Raw genomic sequence first — 21,518 nt, 5'->3', positions numbered from 1 at the left:
ATTTCTTTATTAATGATTTCAAATTTGTTATATTTATTCTAATTTATAGGAAAAGTTTAGGTTTTCTACCTTGTCTGAATTCTCAGAAATTCAATATACTGAATTCTTTGCAAGAGGACTTCAGCCCTGCTATTATCCAAACAGTGATATTCATATATAGGGTTTATTAAAACTGTTTCCAAGTGAACTATTTTGCAAAACTGAACCTCTACATCACATTTCAGAAAGTGTATGTGGTGAAAATTTTCTAAGAATCACTAAATTTGAACCAAGGGTTATTTGTCTTGTTTATATCTTTTTAAAATTTCATAACATAACAGGATTCTCACACGAGACATTGCTTTCTATTGTGAGTGTGACTCACCTTTGTCTTCTCCCCTGGTTTTTATACTGATCTTCAATATCATGATCTTCCCATGTTTTTCCTGAAATGCAGATCCAGAAAGTTGGTTCCAAAATCTTAGAAATTGTAGAAGAATGTTTAGATTCTAAGACCATGATGAGCTATAACCATTTCTCAGCTTATTTTTCAACATCTCGCCTTTCTACATTCTACATCTTGGAACAACTTTGATGGTCAAGAAACACTTGTTCTCTCAGTGATGCAGTGAAGGAGTGTCCTCATTCTTACCTACTGAGGCCAGGTTCCTGAAGGTTTCCTCCATCACATCTCTGTAGAGTCTCTTCTGTGAAGGATCCAGTAAAGCCCACTCCTCAGGGGTGAAGTTCACAGCCACGTCCCCAATGGCCACTGAGTCCTAAAACACCACAAATATGTGTAAAGTAGGATACATGAGCCTGACAGCAGTGGACATCCATACTCCATTTTCAGGAAGGTTACATATGATTCTGTCTTCTCCAAACATTTATTCTATGATGTGATCAGCAAAAACTCACAATTTTTCTGTACACACTTCCCTATCAATTTAACAGCATCATGAACACATGGAAATTGTTTACAGATATTTACTCTGATCACATCTCATCATATTTCTCTATAATGGCAGGTTCAAGGGCATGTTCTGAAATGACAGAAATGCTATACAATGGAACAAATATTATCATTATTAGACAAAAAGAAATAAAAAGATTGAAGACAATATCCATGAATCCTAGAACAACCCTCTTTAACAGGTATAAAATATACATAATGGGAATACCTGAAAGAACAAAAAGAAAGTAATAGAAGAAACTAGTGAAGTAATAGTCACTAAATATCTTAAAATTAATGATAGCCAGCAAACTGTACATCCAGGAAGCTCAGAGAACAGTAAGTATGTTAAACTACAAACTGCAGACCTAAGGATATCATATTCAAACTAGAGAAAAATGAAAGACAGAGAATATATTGAGAAATGCAACAGAAGAAACACACCTTAGACATAAAGAAACAAATATTTGAATTAAATTGGGCTTCTTTTCAAAAACTATGCAACAAGAACAGAGTAGACTGAAATATTTAAAGTGTTGGAAATAAAAAACCACTCTCTTAGAATTCCAGTCAAGGAAAATTATCCTTAAAAAATAAAGGATAAATAAGGACTTCCTGAGACAAAAATTGAGTAAATTCGTCATGAGTACCCTTACTCTGAATGAAATGTTCAAAAATTTATCAGAAATAATATAAATGATAAAGGCAGACAATTAGAAAAGGAAAAAATGAAGGTAAAATATTTGCATATTTATAATTAATATAACAGATGACACTGTGTTTAAAATAATATTACCCAACAATGGACTTGGTACTGAGAAGCTTATTGACAAGTGAAATAAATGACAGCAATGTGACAAGGCATAGCGAGGGGAAACTGGAAATAGTGTGTTGAGGTACTTACACACAGTGAAGTGGTATAGTGTCATTTGGCAGAATAAGTGGGTTACTTGTAAATGTGAACTGAAAACTCAAGGGCAACCACCAAAAGAGTTTTTTAAAAAATGAGTAATTGATATGCTAAAGGCGGAGAAAAAAATCAAATAAAATGCTCAATTCAGCCAGAGAAGCTGGAAAAAAGCTGGAAGAAAAAAAAGAAACAAACAAGAGAAAGATATAAAAAACAGTAAAAGAGGTACTCAATATTAATCCAACTGTGTCAATAACAACTTTAATCATCAATGGTCTCAATATAATTGAATGATATAGTAATATCATATTTTTAAAAAACAAACTGTTATATACTGTCTACAAGAAACCCACTTTCAATATAAAAACACAGATAGATGAAAGGTAAAGGGATAGAGAAAAATACCCATGCTAACACAGAGTAAAAGAAAGCTGCCAGAGGTATGTGATTTATAGACAATGCAGATTTCAAACCAAGGAAGTGCCAGAGATAAAGACGGGCATTACATACTGATAAATGGGTCCATTCTCCAAGAAGGCACAGGAATCCTTCACGTGTATGTGCACAACAACAGAGGGGTGAAATACATAAGGCAAGAGCTGATTGAACGCAAGTAGAAATAGATGAATCTAGTACAATAGTTGGGGAATTCAACATCCTCTTACCATGAATTATAAATCCCAGTAGGAAGAAAATGAGCAAGGACAGAGGTGAACTGAACAGCACTGTGAAACAAGTGGATTTCATTGTTATCTATGGAATACTTCATGCAACAGCAGCAGAATATACATTCTTCCCAAGTTTACATCCAACATTCAGCAAGACAAACCACATTCTGGGACATAAAGCAAACCTTAACAAATTTGAAACAACAGAAATCACACAAAACATGCTCTCACACCACGTAGGCATTCATCCAGAAGTCAATAACAGCAAGATAGCTGGGAAACCCCCATACATGTGGAGATTCAACAACACACCTCTAAATAATACATAGGATAAAACAAGAACTCTCCAGAGAAATAAAAAATTATTTTGAACTAAATGAAATGAAAAAACAATATACCAAAGGTTCTTGATGCAGCAAAAGCAGTGTCTAGAGGGAAATTTATGACATTGAACAAATACACTAGAAAAACCAAAGATCTATAATCAATAATGAAAGCATCTACTTTAGGAAACAATAAAAGGAAGAATAAATTAAACCCAAAGTAAGCACAATAAAAGAAATAATAAAAATTAGAAAATAAATCAATGTCATCTTGGGAATCAATGGAGAAAATTTTTTAAAGCTTTTTCTTTGACAAGACTAATAAAATTGATAAACATCTAGTCAGGATAACAAAGAAAAGATGAAAGACAGAAATTACTAATATCAGAAAGGACTGGGAAATGAAAATGACACTGAACCTGAAGGGAGTTCACTCACCCGTTGCGCAGCAAGCCAATCTCTGACACCCAGTGTGGTGGAAGAAAGTAGCACTTTATTATTGCACAGTGCTGAGCAAGGAGCGAGGGCAGCTAATGCTGAAATCCCAAGCTCCTCGAAAAGCGAAAAGGAAGGGTTTGTCTTTGGGGTTTTATGTAGGGGGAGGCGAGTGTATGGCCTTGCTGGTCAGAGCTTTCCCACCAGCCTGTATCTCTTTGCCGGGAGGAGATAATGAATCCAGGTGCTTGTCCTTGGCGGTGTCTGTCTCCATGGAGGATAGTGGATTCTGGAGCCAGGAAGCCAGGGAGTAAGCAGGGAATGAGTGTTTTGGTTTTAACCCCATATATGCTGGGTTGAATGTAGGGAAACTGATACCAGGATTGGTATCAAAAATAAAAAAGGATTTGACAAAATCCAACATCCATTTATGATAACAAACTAGTAATAGAGGGGAACTTCCACTTCTTGAGAAGGAACAACTTTATGAATCTTGTAGCTAAATTCATAACATTTGTTCTATATGGCATGATTGTCTCTGTGAAACATCTGAAGGAATTCCCACCATTGGAAACAAATCCCGGAATTAATAAGCAAATAAAGCAAAGTTGAAGGAGACATGAGTTAATTGCTTTCCTTATAGACCCACACAGATATAGTCAACTGATCTTTGACAAAGAAAGAACTGCACTCAAAATGGAAATGAAAGTCTTTTAGACTTAACGGTAAGACCTGAAACCGTAAACCATCTAAAAGAAAATACCAGCAGTACACTTTGACATCAGTCTTAAAAGGATCTTTTTGAATACCATGTCCACTCAGACAAGGGAAACAAAAGAAAAAATAAACAAGTTGGACTTCATCAGACTAAAGAGCTTCTGGAAGGCAAAGGAAATCAGGAACAAAATGAAAAGACAACCCACTAACTGGGAGAAAATATTTATAAATCATGTATCTGACAAGGGGTTAATCTCCATAACATATAAAGAACTCACACAACTGAACTACAAAAAAACAAACAACCCAATCAAAAAATGTGCAGAGGATATGAACAGACATTTATCCAAAGAAGATATACAAACGGCCAATAGTCACATGAAAAGATGTTCAACATCACTAATCATCAGGGAAATGCAAATCAAAAGTACACTTAGATATCACCTTACACCAATTAGAATGGTTATAATCACCAAGACAAAAAAATAGCAAATGTTGAAGAGGTTGTGGAGAAAAGAGAATGCTCATACACTGCTGGTAGGAATGCAAATTGGTGCAGTCACTATGGAAAACAGAATGGAGACTTCTCAAAAAATTAAAAATAGAAATACCATATGAGCCAGCTATCCCACGATGGGGTATTTACCCAAAGAACTTGAAATCAACAATACAAAGATTTATGCACTCCTATGTTCACTGCAGCACTATTCACAAGAGCCAAGAGGGTGAAGCAATCCAAGTGCCCACAGACTGATGATTGGATAAAGAAGATGTGGTATATATGTGCAATGGAATACTACTCAGCCATAAAAAAAGGACAAAAATGTCCCATTTGCAACAACATGGATGGACCTTGAGGGTATGATGTTAAGTGAAATAAGCCAGACAGAGAAAAACAAACACCATATAATTTCACTCATACGTAGGTGATAAACACACAAAGAGAACAGATTAGTGGTTACCAGGTGAAAGGGTATTAGGTGGTGGGCACAAGGGGTGAAGGGGCACATTTTTATGGTGACTGAAAAAATGATGTACAACTGAAATTTCACAATGTTGTAAACTTTTATGACCCCAATAAAAAAATGGAAGTGAAAATCTTTTAAACAGATAGTGGTGGAAATAACGGATATCCACACACACACACACACACACACACACACACAAAATGAATGTAGATACAGGCCTTACACCTTTCACAAATATTAAGTCAAAATACATCACAGATCTAAAGGTAAAACACCAAAGGAATAAACTCTGAGAAGATAACATAGGAGAAAATCTAGAAGACCTTGTGTTTGGAGATGAATTTTTAGACACAAAACCAAAACTCAGGCTCCACAAAAGAAAAAACCCAGAATTTTCTTCATCAAAATGAAAAACTACTGCTCTGAGAAATACAATCTTAAGAGAATAAAAACAATTTACAGAGTAAGAGAAAAATCTCTGTAAAGCACTTATCTGATAAATGAGTGGTTTCAGAAATATCCAAAGAACTCTTAAAACTCAACAAGCAGAAGACAAACAACCAATTAGAAAATGGGCAAAAGATCTGAACAGAAGGCTCACTGAAGATATGCAGATGGAAAATAAGCAATATGAACACATGCTCCTCATCAAATGTTATTAGGAAACTGCAAATAAGGCAAGAACGAGGTATCATTAAACTCTTCTTAAATGGATAAACCTCAAAACACTCAGAACACCAAATATTGGTGAATGTGTGAAGCTACATGAAATCCTCATTCATTGCCGGTGGAAATGGAATTTGGTACACCTTTGGAGCACAGAAGATTTTTAGGGAAGTGAAACTATACTATATGATACAGAAATGATGGGTCCATATCATTATACATTTGCCAAAACCCATACATTGTCTAACAGAGTCAATGCTAATGTACACTGCACACTGTAATGCATCAATATGGGTCAGAAATTGTAAAAATATACCACAGTAATACAAAACGTAAACAAGAGTGCAAATTGTGTGGATGGAGAGAGAAGGGTTATGTGGAAACTATATAACTTCTGATCAATTTTCTGTAAACCGAAAACAGCTCTAAAACTGAAGTCTTTCCAAAAAAAGATGAAGAAAGACTCATAATAATTCACCCCTGAGTAGTGAAACAAGACACCTTTTATTCAACTGATTTCAATAAGCCAGTACAGTGCTCTACGAGCCTGAGACCCATAAGGAAGGGGAAACTTCCATCGAACGCCTTGTTGGAGAGCACAGCACTGTATCCTCTGAGAAGCGCCATGGTCACTATCAGTAGTGTCAGAACCCCAAGGTGGATGACAAGTGTCCTCCTGAGACCTTGTATTGCAGACCTAGTAATGTACAGACAAGTGTTACTTTGATTTCTATTTTGAGTATCTCTGAGTGAAGAGATTCCCAGAGTTCTTTTACACAAAAGGCATCTCTTAAATAATCATTCAACAGTTTAAACATATGCAGATGAGGCCAATATTTGGCCACTAATAAGATGACTGCCTGATGTTTGGTTAAGCTCTGGTGAGACGAGTTTGGTTCTTCTTCAGAGACGTCCCAATTAAGGGATGAAGGGCAGCAACTCTCCACTGAGCTCTGTCATGTACAAATGTGTGTTGTCCTTAAAGTCTATGCACTCCCCAGTGCTGTGCATTCAGTTCATCCCAAGGAACTACCCCGGGAACCAAGGTATCTGGGAGAGGGGTGACCTCCTCCAGCACCCCAGCATCTTTCAAGGAACTGAAGAAAGGCCATCCCCTCCTGTAGGTGGCATAAGCTGCAGGACCAAGGTTAGGCTCCATCATATCACAAGTAGGTGTCAGCAACCAGGCTGAGCAGGCAGGGTGCTGTTTCCAAGGTCAAAGGCATAACAGGCACCTCAGTAGAGGGTCTCATGCTCAGTGTTTGTGAGAGCCTCTATTTCAAGAGATCTCAGTACCTGGTGATAATAGCAGCTCTAATGGCAGATAGTGTGGGACCTGGGGCAGTTTCTTGCACCAGAAGCCTATGGACAACTTAAGTTCCTCCTCCAGAGCGCCTCACATCACTGCCATCAGGGTCAGGGGCCTCCTCCATGACAACCGGTTGCTTTATAGAGTGTAAGGACCCAGGTTTAAACTAATCCCTTTGCTGTGACAAACTCAGACTGGGAGTGTTGTCCACTATAACCCAGAGGGTCAGGATCTTTGTTGCAATAGATGCGGGGGGTGGGGGTGGGGGGCAGCAGCAGTTACTTAGGGGCCCTGGTGAGACCTCTGTGATCTTGCCAAAAACTGGCTACATTTTCCTGTCTCTTCTCTTTCTCTCGAAATTAATTGCTCTTTAAGGAGTGACCATCTGATGGGCTCACCTCATTCACAGGGTATAATCATCCTCGTAACCCCAGACCCACCCAACATCAAGGCAACTTCAGCCTCAGTTTCACCTTCACTCTAAACACACAGACAGATGCCACCCAAGACACTGACTGAGGACCACATTAAGGAGGGCCCCATTCCCAGACTCATGCTCCCAAAGGACAAGAAATTACCAAAACTGCCATCTCAGTCCTCTGTATGTAGAACCCAGGCTTGGTGGGGTCAACAGTGCAGCACAGGGCAGCACAGCGCCCAGGAGGAGCTGCCCAGCAAGCAGCAGCCCACAGTGCAGGAGCCTCCAGGCTTTCTCATCAGCCTGTCCAGGTAAGAAGGCCCGGGGAAAAGGGAGGGTGAGGCTTAAGTGTTCAGTCGTCAAACATCATCAGCATCAAACCCTGGCCACTCATTACAATAACACAGGGTAAGGAAAATACACATTCACACTTGCCTGTTTTTACATAAAGAAGCACTAACAGGATGATGAAGCAGTGATTAAAACTGGTCATGTAGGGAGGCTGGAGTCAGAGCAGAGGAGCAGGGCAGGACGTGCAGGCAGGGAGTCTCCTTAAGTGAGTTTCCTCTCAGGAATATTTTTAACCTTCCCATGCATTATTTATTTAAAATAAAGAGAGAAATTTATAGACATCATATTTCCCTATGCTTGATCACTATTTTTAATTAACTTTTTCTTTTTAAAATTAATTTAACATTTCTACATAGGAAACCACTCCAAGATTTAATCCATTGAACACTAACGGATATAAAACTGTAAAGCATAAACAATTTACCAATCCCATGATAACAGAAGGACAAGCGGCATGATAGTTTGTCCCTCCACTATATTTCACACTGGGGATATTTTCAGGAAGGAGTAGCATATTATAATACATTACGGGTTTACGATTAAGCCCTGTAATAAACTAGGAATTCCAAAGATTTACACAAGCTTTACATATTTCCTCATATCAATGGAAATAGAAATTCAAGTGCTTTTTCCTCACATCCATTAAAGTAGGAATTCATTTGCCTTAGGAATAGCATAGCTTTTTAAATGTCAAAGTTCCCTCAGAACATGGACACACAAAAACTGACCTAAAAATGGAAAATGTACCTGAGAACCTAAGTACACCCATCTCACATCATGAGGTTCTCTTGCCTAAATGGATCAAAAATTCTATTTGGTTCCAAATTTTCCTAACTCACATCATCTCTCTCAATCAACTTACATTTTAAAACCCAAGTGCTAATGGAACTAGAATCAAAGGGCTACAATCTTCAACTGATACAGAAATCCAAGGACAGAAACAAATGTTTGAATGAGCTCATAGAAGCAGCCTGCTTGTCTACAGTTCAGAAGGAAAACCCACGCTCAGAAAGTGACCATATTCCCAGACTTGAAGTCTAAACACTCCCAGCTGAGATGTCACCCCTAGAGTGCTTTGTGCCTGCTGAAAGAGGGTAGGGACGCCTGAGCAGAGTGCAGGAATGGACTCTGGGAGCCCCGCACACCCTCCCTTCTCCTGTGAGCATGGAAGTGCTGCCTCCCCCAGGCTCCCACTCTCACAAGTGAGGAAACTCTCAGCCGGATTCAGTTTAAGCTTCTGAGATCCACATGAACTCCAAATTCATGAACCCTTTGTCCACAGGACAGAACACCTGAGCTTCACAAACTTCCTCACTGTGCACAGATTACACTCTCAGTGTACCCACAGGGTCAATACAAAACTCAAATAACGTTTAAAATGTCCAGGCCTAAGAACCATAACCACAGCCTCAGAAAGGGCATCATTCCCCACCCCATGAGCACGTGCACCCCCAGCTTTCCAGGGCTCTGCAGCTCCTCTCAGGATAAAGGCTCCTTCCATGGGGTGTGAGCAGTAGGACACCTGCAGGGGAGGCTCCCCAGGAAGGACAACTGGGTCTGCAAGGCCTTCCCTCCGCAGGCTCAAGGGGGCCTTAGCTTGGGTCTCTGACTGCAGGCCTCCGCTCCACCTGGAGATGTTTTGGAACATCATTGTTATTTCAAATGACACAAACCCATTGTTTGAATAATCCAGAAAAATCACTTAAACCCAGCCTTTCCATTCAAGATAGGGAAGAAAATTATAAGGCACTTTTACTAGCTCAACTAGAAAATCCCAAATATCTATTTCTTTCAAGAAAAAAAAAGACGTCAGTTTATTATTTCCACGGCAATAAATTACACTTGAACACTTGTGGTCTGCATGTCTAAGGCCTGGAATTTCATTCAAATATAAAGAACAGACCTCAGAAACTTACTTCGCTTGCTCAGGAGGTGAAAAAGGGCAGTAAGTTTTATTAACAAATGGAACGTAACACAGGAATATTTTATTTTTTCTGAAGTTCACCTTTTTGTTGACTGTTTCGAAGTACTTCATACTGTCTTCCAAGCTCTACTGATTAAATATATTTACCCATATTGAAAAATGGAGACTTAAATAAGTGAATAAATCTTTTCAAGGTCACAACCCCAGGGAGGGGCAGTCCCAACAGGACAGATCACCCAGGAAAGTTTCTCAAGAGAAACCTCCACCCCAGGACTTCCCATAGGATGTTCTTGCCCAGAAAGATCCTGGGGGAAAGGCATAAGGGTTTTATCCAACATAGTTCCAGGTGATTATTCTCTGCTTTCATCCCATATAAAACATCTACAAATATATCCTTTAAAAAAGAAGCATCCACAGGGCTGGGGAAACATAGAGTCAAAATAGTGCATCGTTTTGAAATGCACCAGGGAGAACAAAGGGTTGATAACATTCCTGTGAATCTGAGAGGGGAAGCTGGCTTTGGGAATGTGGGGTGAGATCTGAAAATTCAGGGAATTACTGTCAGTCACAGAGATACCGGTCCTGATATCAGTTCCCCTACACTGAACCCAGCATATATGGGATTAAAAGCAAGCACTTTGCCTGCTTACTCCTCAGAGTCCATCACAGAGACAGACAACCAAGAACACCCCTTATCTCGTCACCCTCCTCCCCTAAAGCAGCTGCAGCCTGGTGGGAAAGCTGCCAACCAGCAAGGTCACCGGCTCCCTCCTCCCTACAAGTAGTCTCAAGGCCAAACACAGGCTGGTGGGAAAGCTACAACCACCAAGGCCATATGCTCGCCCTCCCCTCCCTAAAACCCCAAATAAAAACCCTTCCTTTTAGCTTTTCAGGGAATTTGGGATCTCAGCATTAGCTACCCTTTCTCCTTGCTCAGCGCTGTGCAATAACATTCCTACCCCCCGCCACTACCCCCCACCCCCCATGTCAGAGACTGGATTGCTGCCCAACAGGGGAGGAAACTCACTTCAGGTTCAACGTCAACAGAAAAAGCTAAGCTAGGATGTGGGGACAGGCGCATGGATTTGAGACACTGCTCCTCAAACTCCACTGCTCCATGGACAACTCAGGAGAAAATGGGGGCTGCCTAGGGATTAAGGAATCACTGGGGGCCCCACAGACCACAGCTCCTCCCACAAATGACCCCCAGAAACTGTGTCTCAATTGTCCCTGATGACCCTCCCCATGGTCACCACACAATCTGGGGAGACGTAGGGCCATGGCACAGAACTGCTTGGAGAGGCTCTGGGGCCCAAGTCTCCACATGCAATGACACACAGGACACCCAAGTTTCCAGCTGCCAGCCCAGCCCCCATGCTGTGAGCCAGAGGGGACTGAGGTAACAGCTGTGCCACTGGGGGAATTGAGTGAGCAGACTCTGGAGGTGACTGGGTGGAGGCTGGGTCCTGCCGTAGTCAGTTCCAACCAGCCCCTCCTCCCCATCTCCTCACCCCGGGGCCACACACTCACCATCTCCAGGTCTCCTGGGTCCCCCTGAGTCCTTCCTCTGACCCCCATGGCCAGTGCAGATCACAGAGTGACAGAGACTATGGCAGAGCCACCAGGTAATGTTAAGGGCAGGTGATAAACCATCCTGAGCACAGCAGGAGTGAGGAGGGACCTCCAAGTGAGCGTGGCACATCATCTCACCCATCTCCCCAGAGGCTCCCCTGATTGGACAGTGTGGAATGCCCTCCTCACTCATGCCTGAGTGATGGGCTGCTTGGCTCAGATGAACCAGATACACTGGTTGGCTGGAACCTGACTCACCTGGCACATTTGCATTTAAACAGAACTTTTTCCTGGCCTGGGGCTGCCTCTACTCTTTTCACTCGGCTCGGCTCTTTATGAACCCGTGGGCACAGGTGTGCACAGAGAATTCCTGATTGAGTTTCAAATGGAGCAAGTAAGCGCAAAGCATGAGCATGGCCCAGGTCGGGCCACACTGAAACAAGAGGGTCTTATGTCCTCTAGAGGTCAAGGGCTTGGTGTAAGCCTACGAGGCCACTCATGAAACTACAACCCTTGTTTAGAAATGCAGACACTGAAATGTAACCTCACCATCTGTAATAAAGAGTCAGGCTCCATTTTAATCTTCGATTCTTGCCAGTAACGAGCCTTCCACCCATCCCTCTCCAAACCCACTCCCTTGGTACTTGATATAGAATCCCAGAGCACTGGGCTCTGGTGGGAAGTTTGAATCCCACAGCCCCAGCCTGGCAGCAAGGACTTTTCTGTCTTGTAACCATGGGCCCAGTAGGACCAGTTCAAATTGACCCTATCTCTTATCAACAGTGTGATTAAGAGTTGTTTTTCAGAAAATTTTGAAAGTCATGTAGCCACAGCATGCAGAGAAGAGGAAATCTTGACCTGAAATGACATAGGAACCAAAGATTCTCCTCCCCGTGGAACCGAAGGACAGCGACATGCCTGGGATTTGAAAGTGGGACTATCTTCAGAGGTGAAAGGTCCATCACCCAGGAAGATTCGGTGTTAAAACCCTTTCCCCACCCTACGGTAAATGTTTCAAACCTCACCACAATGTTTAAAACCTTACTATAAAGGCTTAAAGCCCTCCAATCAAAACCTGCCCCTCTAGTGTTTTCATGAGCCAGTCTGCTCTCCCTAACCTCTTAAATTTTGCCCCAAATCCTGAATCAGGGAAACAGATCTGAGAGCATATATGCCTCCCATCTCCTTGCAGATCAATCTAGCAAAAAACCTAGTTTCTTTTCCCAAAAGTGGAAGCCATAATATTTAGCTTTTAACCATCACGTACGAGAACCCAATCTTTGTGCAGTAACAATCTAACTACAGCATGTGATGTGTGTTCACTGAAGTCCCAGGTGTACATTTCACACTGGAAGGAAATTTATTTTAGATCACTTTTTGCCTGTGTCCCTAGAGACCTCTCAAACGTTAACTGCTATAATATCCAGATCTAAGGCAACTGATTCCTATTTCACTGATATAAGAAAAACAATAAATCCTTATGTAAATGTGGGATGCACCTGGAAACTCTTTTCCCACCACCTCCCCAGCTTTATTGAGGTATAAGTGACTAATAAAACTGTCTATATTTAAAGATTACAATATGATTTGATAGATGTACAACTTGTATACTTGAAATTTGCTAAAACTGTGGATTAAGCCTTCTCACCATGCACACACACACAAACACACACACACACAGTTACTAAGTACCTACAAGTGGAATTGATGGGTCTCATGGTACTTTTAGGTTTTATATTTGAAGAACTCCCCGACAACTTCCACAGTGATTACACCATTTTATATTCACACAACCAAAACAAAACTTACCTCACTTTTTGATTCTAGCCATACCAGTGGTTGTGAAGTGGTACCTCACTGGGGTTTTGATTTGCATTTCCTTGATGACTAACAAGGTTCAGTGTCTTCTCATATGCTCTTCGGCATCTTTCATATGCCAAAGAAGGTAGACAAGAAGATAGACCTTTTGTCTATCTTCTTTAGAAAATAGTGTATTGAGATACTTTGCCATATTTAAATGGTTAACATTTTATCATTAAGTTTAAGAGGTCTTTAGTTTGATATCACTTCCATAGCCGATATGTGATTTGCAAAATTTTCTTCCATTCTGTGGGTTGTGTTTTCACTCTCTTGCCTTAAAAATTTTACTTTTAATTGTGGTAACATACACATACCATAAAATTTACATTTTCACCATTTTTTAAGTGTATAGGTCAGTTATAGCACAGGTCAAAATTTGCTTTTTCAAGCTGAATAACACACATTGTATGTATGTGCCAAATTTTTAAGATCCATTCATCTCTTGATGGGCACTTGGGTTACTTCCACCTTTTGGCTATAGTGAATAACGTTAATATTAACACGAGTGGAAACATAGCTGTTTAAGTCCCTGCTTTCAATTCTACTTCAATTCTCAGAAGTAGAATTGCTAGTTCAGATGGTAATTCCGTTTGCAATTTTTGGAAGAACCGCCACGTTGTATTTCATACCATCAACATAATTTTATATTCCCAGTGATAGTGCACAAGGGTTCCAAAGGGTGTTGTCACTCTCTTGATAGAGTCCTTTGAAGCACAGAAGTCATTAATTTGATGAAGTCCAAATTACCTATTTTTTTTCTGTTTTTGCTTTTGTCTTATCTAATAATTCTTTGCCAAATCCAAAGTGATGAATTTTTTCCTATGTTTTATCTAAGTTTGTTATAGTTTACTCTTATGTTTAGGTCTTTATCTTTTCTGGTAAATTACTATATGTGGTGTCATATAAGGATAAAACTTCTTTCTTCTGCATATGGCTATCCACTTGGCCACCACTAATTTATGAAAAGAATATTCTTGCCCCATACTTGCCACTTTTTTGAAGTATCAGTGGACCACAGATGTATGGCTTTATTTCTGAAATCTCAATCTATTCCACAGATCTGTATATCTATCCTTGTGTCAGTAGCAAACACTCTTTTTTTTTTTTTAAAGATTGGCACCTGAGCTAACATCTGTTGCCAATCTTCTTTTTTTTTCTTCTTCTTCTTCCCAAAGCTCCCCAATATATAGTTGTATATTCTAGTTGTAGGTCCTTCTGGTTGTGCTATGTGGGCCACCACCTCAGCATGGCTTGATGACTGATGCCATGTCCACACCCGGGATCAGAACTGGCGAAACCCTCAGCCGCCGAAGTGGAGTGCACGAACTCAACCACTTTGCCATGGGGCTGGCCCCTCTCACACTCTTGATTACCAGTGCATATTACAAAGTTTGAAATAAGGAAATGTTAGCCCTACAACTTTGTTTCCTTTTTCAAGATTATTTTTGCTAATCTGGTTCCCTTGCAATTCCACATAATTTTATGAAATATCTTACATTTCAACAATGTTAAGTCTCCTGACCCACAATATGGGAATGTTTTCCCATTTATTTATACAATTTTTATTTCTTATGAAATAAAGAAAAGTTTTTATTTTATACTTTTTTTTATATTTTAAACTTTTTTTTGAAGAAGAAGATTAGCCCTGAGCTAACATCTGCTGCCAATCCTCTTTTTGATGAAGAAGGCTGGTCCTGAGCTAACATCCGTGCCCATCTTCTTCTACTTTATATGTGGGACACCTGCCACAGCATGGCTTGCCAAGCAGTGTGTAGGTCTGCACCTGGGACTCAAACTGGCGAACCCCGGGCTGCCGAAGCGGAACATGCGAACTTAACCACTATGCTACAGGGCCAACTCCCATATTTTATAGTTTTTGAGTATTTTCCTAAGTATTTTATTCCTTTTGATCTTATTCTCAATGCATTTCTTAGTTTCATCACCAGATTGTTCAATGTAACTGAGTTGAAATACAATTGATTTTTATATTTTGATCTTGTACGCTACCATTTTGCTGAACTTCATCAGTTCTAATAAATTTTTTAGGGGATTCCTCAGAGTTTTCTAAAAACAAGGTATCTCAGCTGGAAGTACAGACAGTTTTACATCTTTCTATCCAACTTTATGCATTTTATTTCCTTTTCTTGCATAATGGCTCTGGCTAAAATCTGCGGTATATTCTAGAATAGAAGTGGCAAGAGTAGACATCCTTGGCTCCTTCTCTTCAGGAGAAAGCATCTATTCTTTTACAATTAAATGTAATATTAGCTGTGTGTTTTCCATAAATGCTCATTACGATGTTAGGAAATTTCATTCTATTCCTGGTAATCTCAGTGCTTTAATTATGAAAGAGTAGTGGATTTTACCAATTATTTTTTCTGAATCTTTTGAAACCATGTGCCAGTTTTGCTTCTTATTCTATTGATATCCTTTATTCCATGAATGAATTTTGAGATGTTAAATGAACCTTTCACATCTGGAATAAATCCCACTTGGTCATGGTGCGTAATTCTTCTATACAGTGCTGGATTGAGTTTGCTGGTATTTATTGTACTGGCCTCACAAAATGAGTGCAACATATTTCTCTCCATTCTAATTTTTAAAAGAGTGTGTGAAGAACCAGTGTTAGGGGCCGGCCCTGTTGCTAAGTGGTTAAGTTCGTGTGCTCCGCTTTGGCGGCCCAGGGTTTCACCAGTTTGGATCCTGGGTGCGGACATGGCACCGATCATCAAGCCACGCTGAGGCAGTGTCCCACATGCCACAGCTAGAAGGACCTACAACTAAAATATGCAACAATGTACTGGAGGGATTTGGGGAGAAAAAGCAGAAAAAAAAAAGATTGGCAAGTGTTGTTAGCTCAGGTGCCAATCTTTAAAAAAGGAAAAAATATCAAAAAAAAAAAAAAAAAGAACCAGCATTAAAGAATCTTTTAATGCTTCAGAGAATCGTGGGTTGAAGACTTCTGGGCCTAGCCTTACACTGTGGGCGGTTGTTTACTAATTCAACCCCTTCACTTCCTATAGTTCTATTCAGATTTTCCATTTATTCTTGATTTAGGTTTAGCACTTTGGATCTTTTGAGGAATTTGTGCACTTTAACTCAGTTATCTATTTTTTGCCATAAAATTGCTCATTGAATTATTTTATAATCATTTTATTTCTACAATGTCAGTAGTGATATTCCTCTGCCTTTCAGATTCTCTGAATTTGAATCTTCCCCATTTTTCTGTAGAATTTTGTTACTCTCTCCAGAGAATCTACTTTTGGTTTCACTGATTTTCTCTGTGGCTTTTCTATTCCTCATTTCATTAATTTCTGCTCTAAATTTATTATTTTCTTTTCTCCTTGCTTTGCGTTTGGTACCTCATCTTTTCAAGCCTATTCAGGTAAAAGGTTAGGTTATTGATTTGAGATCTCTCTTCTTTTGTTAGTATAGGCATTGATGACTATAAATTTATTTCTTTGTACTGTTTTAGATGCAGGCTATAAACTTTCACCCTTCAGGTATGATATAATCTTCCTCATTATCTCTAGTAATATTTTTTGTTTTAAAGTCTACTTTGCTAGTTATTTGTATCATCTCTCCAGATTTCCTGTGGAGGCTATTTTCAGATGTATATTTTCCCATGCTTTTACTTTCAATCTGTTTGTATCTTTGAATCTACAGTGTGCTAGTGTACACAGCATATATTTGGATCATGGATTGTTTGTGCTTTTAATCTGAGGTGACAATCTCTTCCCTCTGTTTGGATAATGTAATCCATTCATATTTAGTATTACTGACATAGCTGCAATTACATCTGCTACTTTATTTTTTGTTTTCTAAAATTCTCACATACTTTTTAGTTTCTCTTTTTCTTTATGACTTTCTATTGCATTAATTGAATATCTTCCAATGTAGCATTCTAATTTAAATGAATGAAGTTATTTTTATAACAGTTGCTCTACTATTTATAATAACGAGTTTCAGGGGGCTGGCCCCGTGGCTGAGTGGTTAAGTTCCACTTTGGCAGCCCAGGGTTTCGCTGGTTCAGATCCTGGGCATGGACCTAGCACTGCTCATCAAGCCATGCTGAGGCAGTGTCCCACACAGCAGAGCCAGAAAGATCTAAAACTAGAATATACAACTATGTACTGGGGGGCTTTGGGGAGAAAAAGGAAAAAAAAAAAAGGATTGGCAACAGATGTTAGCTCAAGTGCCAATCTTTCAAAAAAAAAAGGAGCTTGGGGCCGGCCCGGTGGTGCAGCAGTTAAGTGTACATGTTCTGCGTCAGCAGCCCGGGTTCACTGGTTTGGATCCCAGGTGCGGACATGGCACCACTTGGCAAGCCATGCTGTGGTAGGCGTCCCACATATAAAGTGGGGGAAGATGGGCATGATGTTAGCTCAGGGCCAGTCTTCCTCAGCAAAAAGAGGAGGACTGGCAGCAGTTAGCTCAGGGCTAATCTTCCTCGAAAAAAGAAAAAAAATAAATAAAGCTTCAGATTAATACTACCTTAATTCCAGTGATACATGGAATCATTGCTAGTATATAGCTGCATTCGCTTTGGCCATTTTTGTGGTTTTATTGTTATGCAGATTATATCTATTAATGCATAACCAATAACATATTGTTACACTTATTTTTCTATCATCTGTAGTCACTTCATCAGCACAACATGGCTTTGCTCCCACCATGAATGTTGTGCTCTTAATGAGAAACAAATTACACACGTTACATTTCTATATGTAATAAGCACAACAGCACATTAAATACAGAGTATTTTATACAATTCCTTTGATATCAGCTAAGAGAAGAAAGGAGAAAAGAGGTAATTATTCTGTCTTTCATATTTCCATAATTACTTATACTGGTGTTTTCATTTCTTCATGTTGATATCAATTACCATCCTGGGTCACTTGATTTCAACCTGAAGTAATCTTGGAAGGTAGTTGGCTATCAATATACCTACACTGGTGTTTTTGTTTCTTTATGTTGCTATCAATTACATTATGGGTCACTTGCTTTCAACCTGAAGAACTCCTTCAGTAACCTCATAAGGTGGTCACATAGTAATACATTCTCTCAATTTTTGTTAATCTGGGAAAGTCTTTATTTCATCTTTATATTTTACAAGGTAGTTTTGGTGAATATAGGATTCTTGGCTGACAGGTTTTATCTTTGTGCACTTTGAATATGTTACCCCTCTTCCTTCTGACCTCCCTTTTCTCTGCTGAAACATCACTTGTTAATTTTACTGGGGTTTCCTGTAGAAGTTGGGTAATTTTTTCAATTGCTGTTCCCCCCCCCCCCCACCCCAGTGTATAGTTCTTACTTTCCTGTATCTTTGTATGTGTCATATTTGTGATGCAAACCAGACATTTTAGGTAATATATTGTAGCACATCTGGGTACTGGTCCCCTTTATATTGTTATTAGCTTATTTATTTGTTCAGTGACTGAGTGGATTATTTTAGTTAAGTCTATGTCCTCCATACAGAGTGAAACCTCTAACACAGCTCCAACAATTGTGCATATCTTTGTATGTCTACACTCAAGAGACAGTGGTATTAGTAGGGCTCTCTTCCTCTTTCACATACACACCCAGGGGTTAAACTAGATTAATTGCTGGCTGATTGCTCTACTGTTTTTACCAATGTCCTGGGGATATAACTTGCTCTACCAAATACTCCAGTGAAATTCTGGCTCCTTTGCAGCAATACTTTCATTAATTAATTAATTAATTAATTTAGTTTTCTCCCCTGAAGTCCCAGTACATAGCTGTGTATCCTAGTTGTAAGTTGTTCTAGATTTTCTACGTGAGCCACTGCCACAGCATGGCATCTGACATAAAGGTGGTGTGGTTCCATGACCGGAAATGGAACCCAGGCAGCCTGAAACACTGAGCACCAGCTTTAACACTAGGCCATCAGGGCTGGCTCTGGGGCAATACTTTCTGAAGCTACTGTTTGATATTTGGTCTGACCCTAGGAAGTGTCCTCCCAGCAATGTAATTCCTTGGTTCTTTCCAGAAAACTAATCAGCCTCTAGTGTAAGCTCTATCTTCATTAAATACACAAATCTACTAATTGCCTTCCCACCTCATTCTCCACTTTCCTGAGAGTGTCCTCTGACTTGAACTTTTCATGATGTTTTGCTGGCCAAGTTAATTCCTTTGGGAGGAATTAAGAACTTTGTGTTTTATGGCTGGCTTTTCCCCAGGTTTGGGTAAAATCTCCGTGCCAGGACTCTGGAGCTGTGGTGGGGACATCAGGAAGCCTCTCTCTGGTGACAATCCCATTCTAGGGGCTGAGTGATCAGTGCAGTGGAGAGACAGCAGCCAGAGTCCTCTTGATTGTCTCATGTTACAGCCACCTCATGAGCTGGGGAAAGAGTGGTCAGTGCCCAGCATTCTCAGCACAGCATGAGCATAGCAGAGCCTCTGCACCATGAGGAGGGGCTGGGGCAAGAAGGGTGTCCCCACATTTCATGTGAACCAATAAGGGACTTAAATTCAGCAACAGGCAGCTGCAGGCAGGATGGGTAATGTTGAAGTCCTGCTCCTCCTGGGAAAAAGCCCCCCTTCTGGGAGCGTAGGGAGGGATAACCTTGTCTTCTGGTTTGGGGGGCAGCGCTGTGGAGAGGAGGGCTCACTTGCTGAGCTGAGAGCAGGGAGGGAGTGGACATGGTTCAAATCCCACACACTCTCCCCTTTCTCACGGAATTTCCATTGATTTTCTTGAATAGATGTTCCTCACTTGCTGTTTGCCTTTAGGATAATTTCCAGAGGCTTCAAAAGTTTGTTTTGAAATAATTTCCACTAGTTTCAGTGGGGAGTGGGTCAGCGGAGCTCCTCATATTATTATACCCCCCTAGTGCATTTATACACTGCCCATATCAGAAATCCTCTCCAGATTAATATACAATGTTACTACAGGCTGTAATATCACTTGTCTTTTTATAGAGAAACAGAATTGAGAAAATTAATTTTTTATGGTTTGTAAAAGTGTATTGCAAACTTCAAAAAATTATTGTTTAGAGGATTAACACACAGAACTGTGGCTTCCCATTAAAAATAAATCAGTCATTTGATTTAAAAGATTCTTAAAAAGAAAATCAGGGGCCGGCCCAGTGGTGCAGCAGTTAAGTTCACACATTCTGCTTTGATGGCCTGGGGTTCACTGGTTTGGACCCTGGGTGCGGACATGGCACCACTTGGTAAGCCATACTGTGGTAGGTGTCCCGCATATAAAGTAGAGGAAGATGGGCACGGATGTTAGCTCAGGGCCAGTCTTCCTCAACAAAAAGAGGAGGACTGGCAGCAGATGTTAGCTCAGGGCTAATCTTCCTTAAAAAAAAAAAAAAAGAAAATCACAGGCCAAAAATGGAGTCACTTTTCCTAGTCCCACATCACCAAATCAGGGCTTAATACTTAACTGAAGCTTCAACGTTCCCCAGGAATGTAATGTAACTTGTCAGTCTAGGATATCCTGTAATAAGGTAATAATAAGGTAATTTGCCACATGGCCCTCTCCATCTCCCTGAGGAAGAAGAGGTAATCCACCTAATAAGACCTTTTTGTCCCCAAACAGAGATAACCTTGTCTGAAATAATCCTTTTATTTTGTTTATGACCTCCTTTGTCTGCCTTTAAAATCCTTTCCCTTTCTGAGGCCCTTTGGAGCTCCTCTCTATTTCCCAGATGGGATGCTGCCCAGTTCATGAATAGCTTGTTAAAGCCAATTCAATCTTTAAAATTTACCCAATTTAATTTTTTTTTTTAAAGATTGGCACCTAGGCGAATAACTGTCGCCAATCTTCCTTTTTTTTTTTTTTTTTTTAAAGCTTGGCACCTGGGCTAACAACTGTTGCCAATCTTTTTTTTTCTGCTTTATTTCCCAAACCTCCCAGTACATAGTTGTATATCTTAGTTGCAGGTCCTTCTAGTTGTGGGATATGGGATGCCGCTTCAACGTGGCCTGACGAGCGGTGCCACGTCCGCGCCCAGGATCCGAACCCTGGGCCGCCACAGCGGAGCACATGAACTTCACCACTCCGCCACGGAGCCGGCCCCTCAATTTAATTTTTTTATTTAACATGTGTGATGGCAGCAACAGGATCCAAAGAAACCACTGACAGCATTAGGGGAGAGTGAGAAACACAGGAGTGGTACCCATATAATCCTTTTGAGTTCTGTCTTTCTCACCATTTCTGAGGGCCATGAAAAAGTTCCATCTTGGTTCTGGGCTCCACTGTCTTGCCAAAACCTCTCAATCTAATTGGCTTTCAAGTCAGTTCCCCATTTGTCTGGAGTCACTTTGTTTCATGTTGGGAATTGCTGGTAGTTCAGACCACAATTCCCAATTTGATTGGAAGCCCTAGTTCTTGATTCTGTCCCCAAATTCCATGTTGGTAACGGATGGTGGCATCTGCAGTTTCCTATGTGTTTGGCATCAGTATGCAGTCCCTATTTCTTGAAGTCTGCTGGT

General features: G+C 40.3%; 1 protein-coding gene across 2 annotated transcripts in view; it reads right to left on the bottom strand.

Annotated features, from left to right (window-relative positions):
* Positions 1-21,518, bottom strand: part of LOC124252019 (zinc finger protein 709-like) — a 40,771-nt gene that overhangs the window by 2,290 nt on the left and 16,963 nt on the right. The window contains exons 2-3 of one of the 2 annotated variants that reach the window (XM_046685091.1): positions 632-758; positions 365-425 (exon numbers count right to left, since the gene is read on the bottom strand). In XM_046685091.1, coding sequence (XP_046541047.1) covers positions 365-425; positions 632-758 — 188 coding nt within the window. Of the gene's footprint in view, positions 1-364; positions 426-631; positions 760-21,518 lie in introns of those variants that run through there. The other variant, XM_046685093.1, reaches the window with a different exon arrangement.

Source organism: Equus quagga, chromosome 14 (assembly GCF_021613505.1).
Source record: "Equus quagga isolate Etosha38 chromosome 14, UCLA_HA_Equagga_1.0, whole genome shotgun sequence".
Taxonomy (NCBI): domain Eukaryota; kingdom Metazoa; phylum Chordata; class Mammalia; order Perissodactyla; family Equidae; genus Equus; species Equus quagga.
Note: the sequence above shows the minus strand (reverse complement) of the source record. Positions and strands in the feature narration are given on the sequence as shown.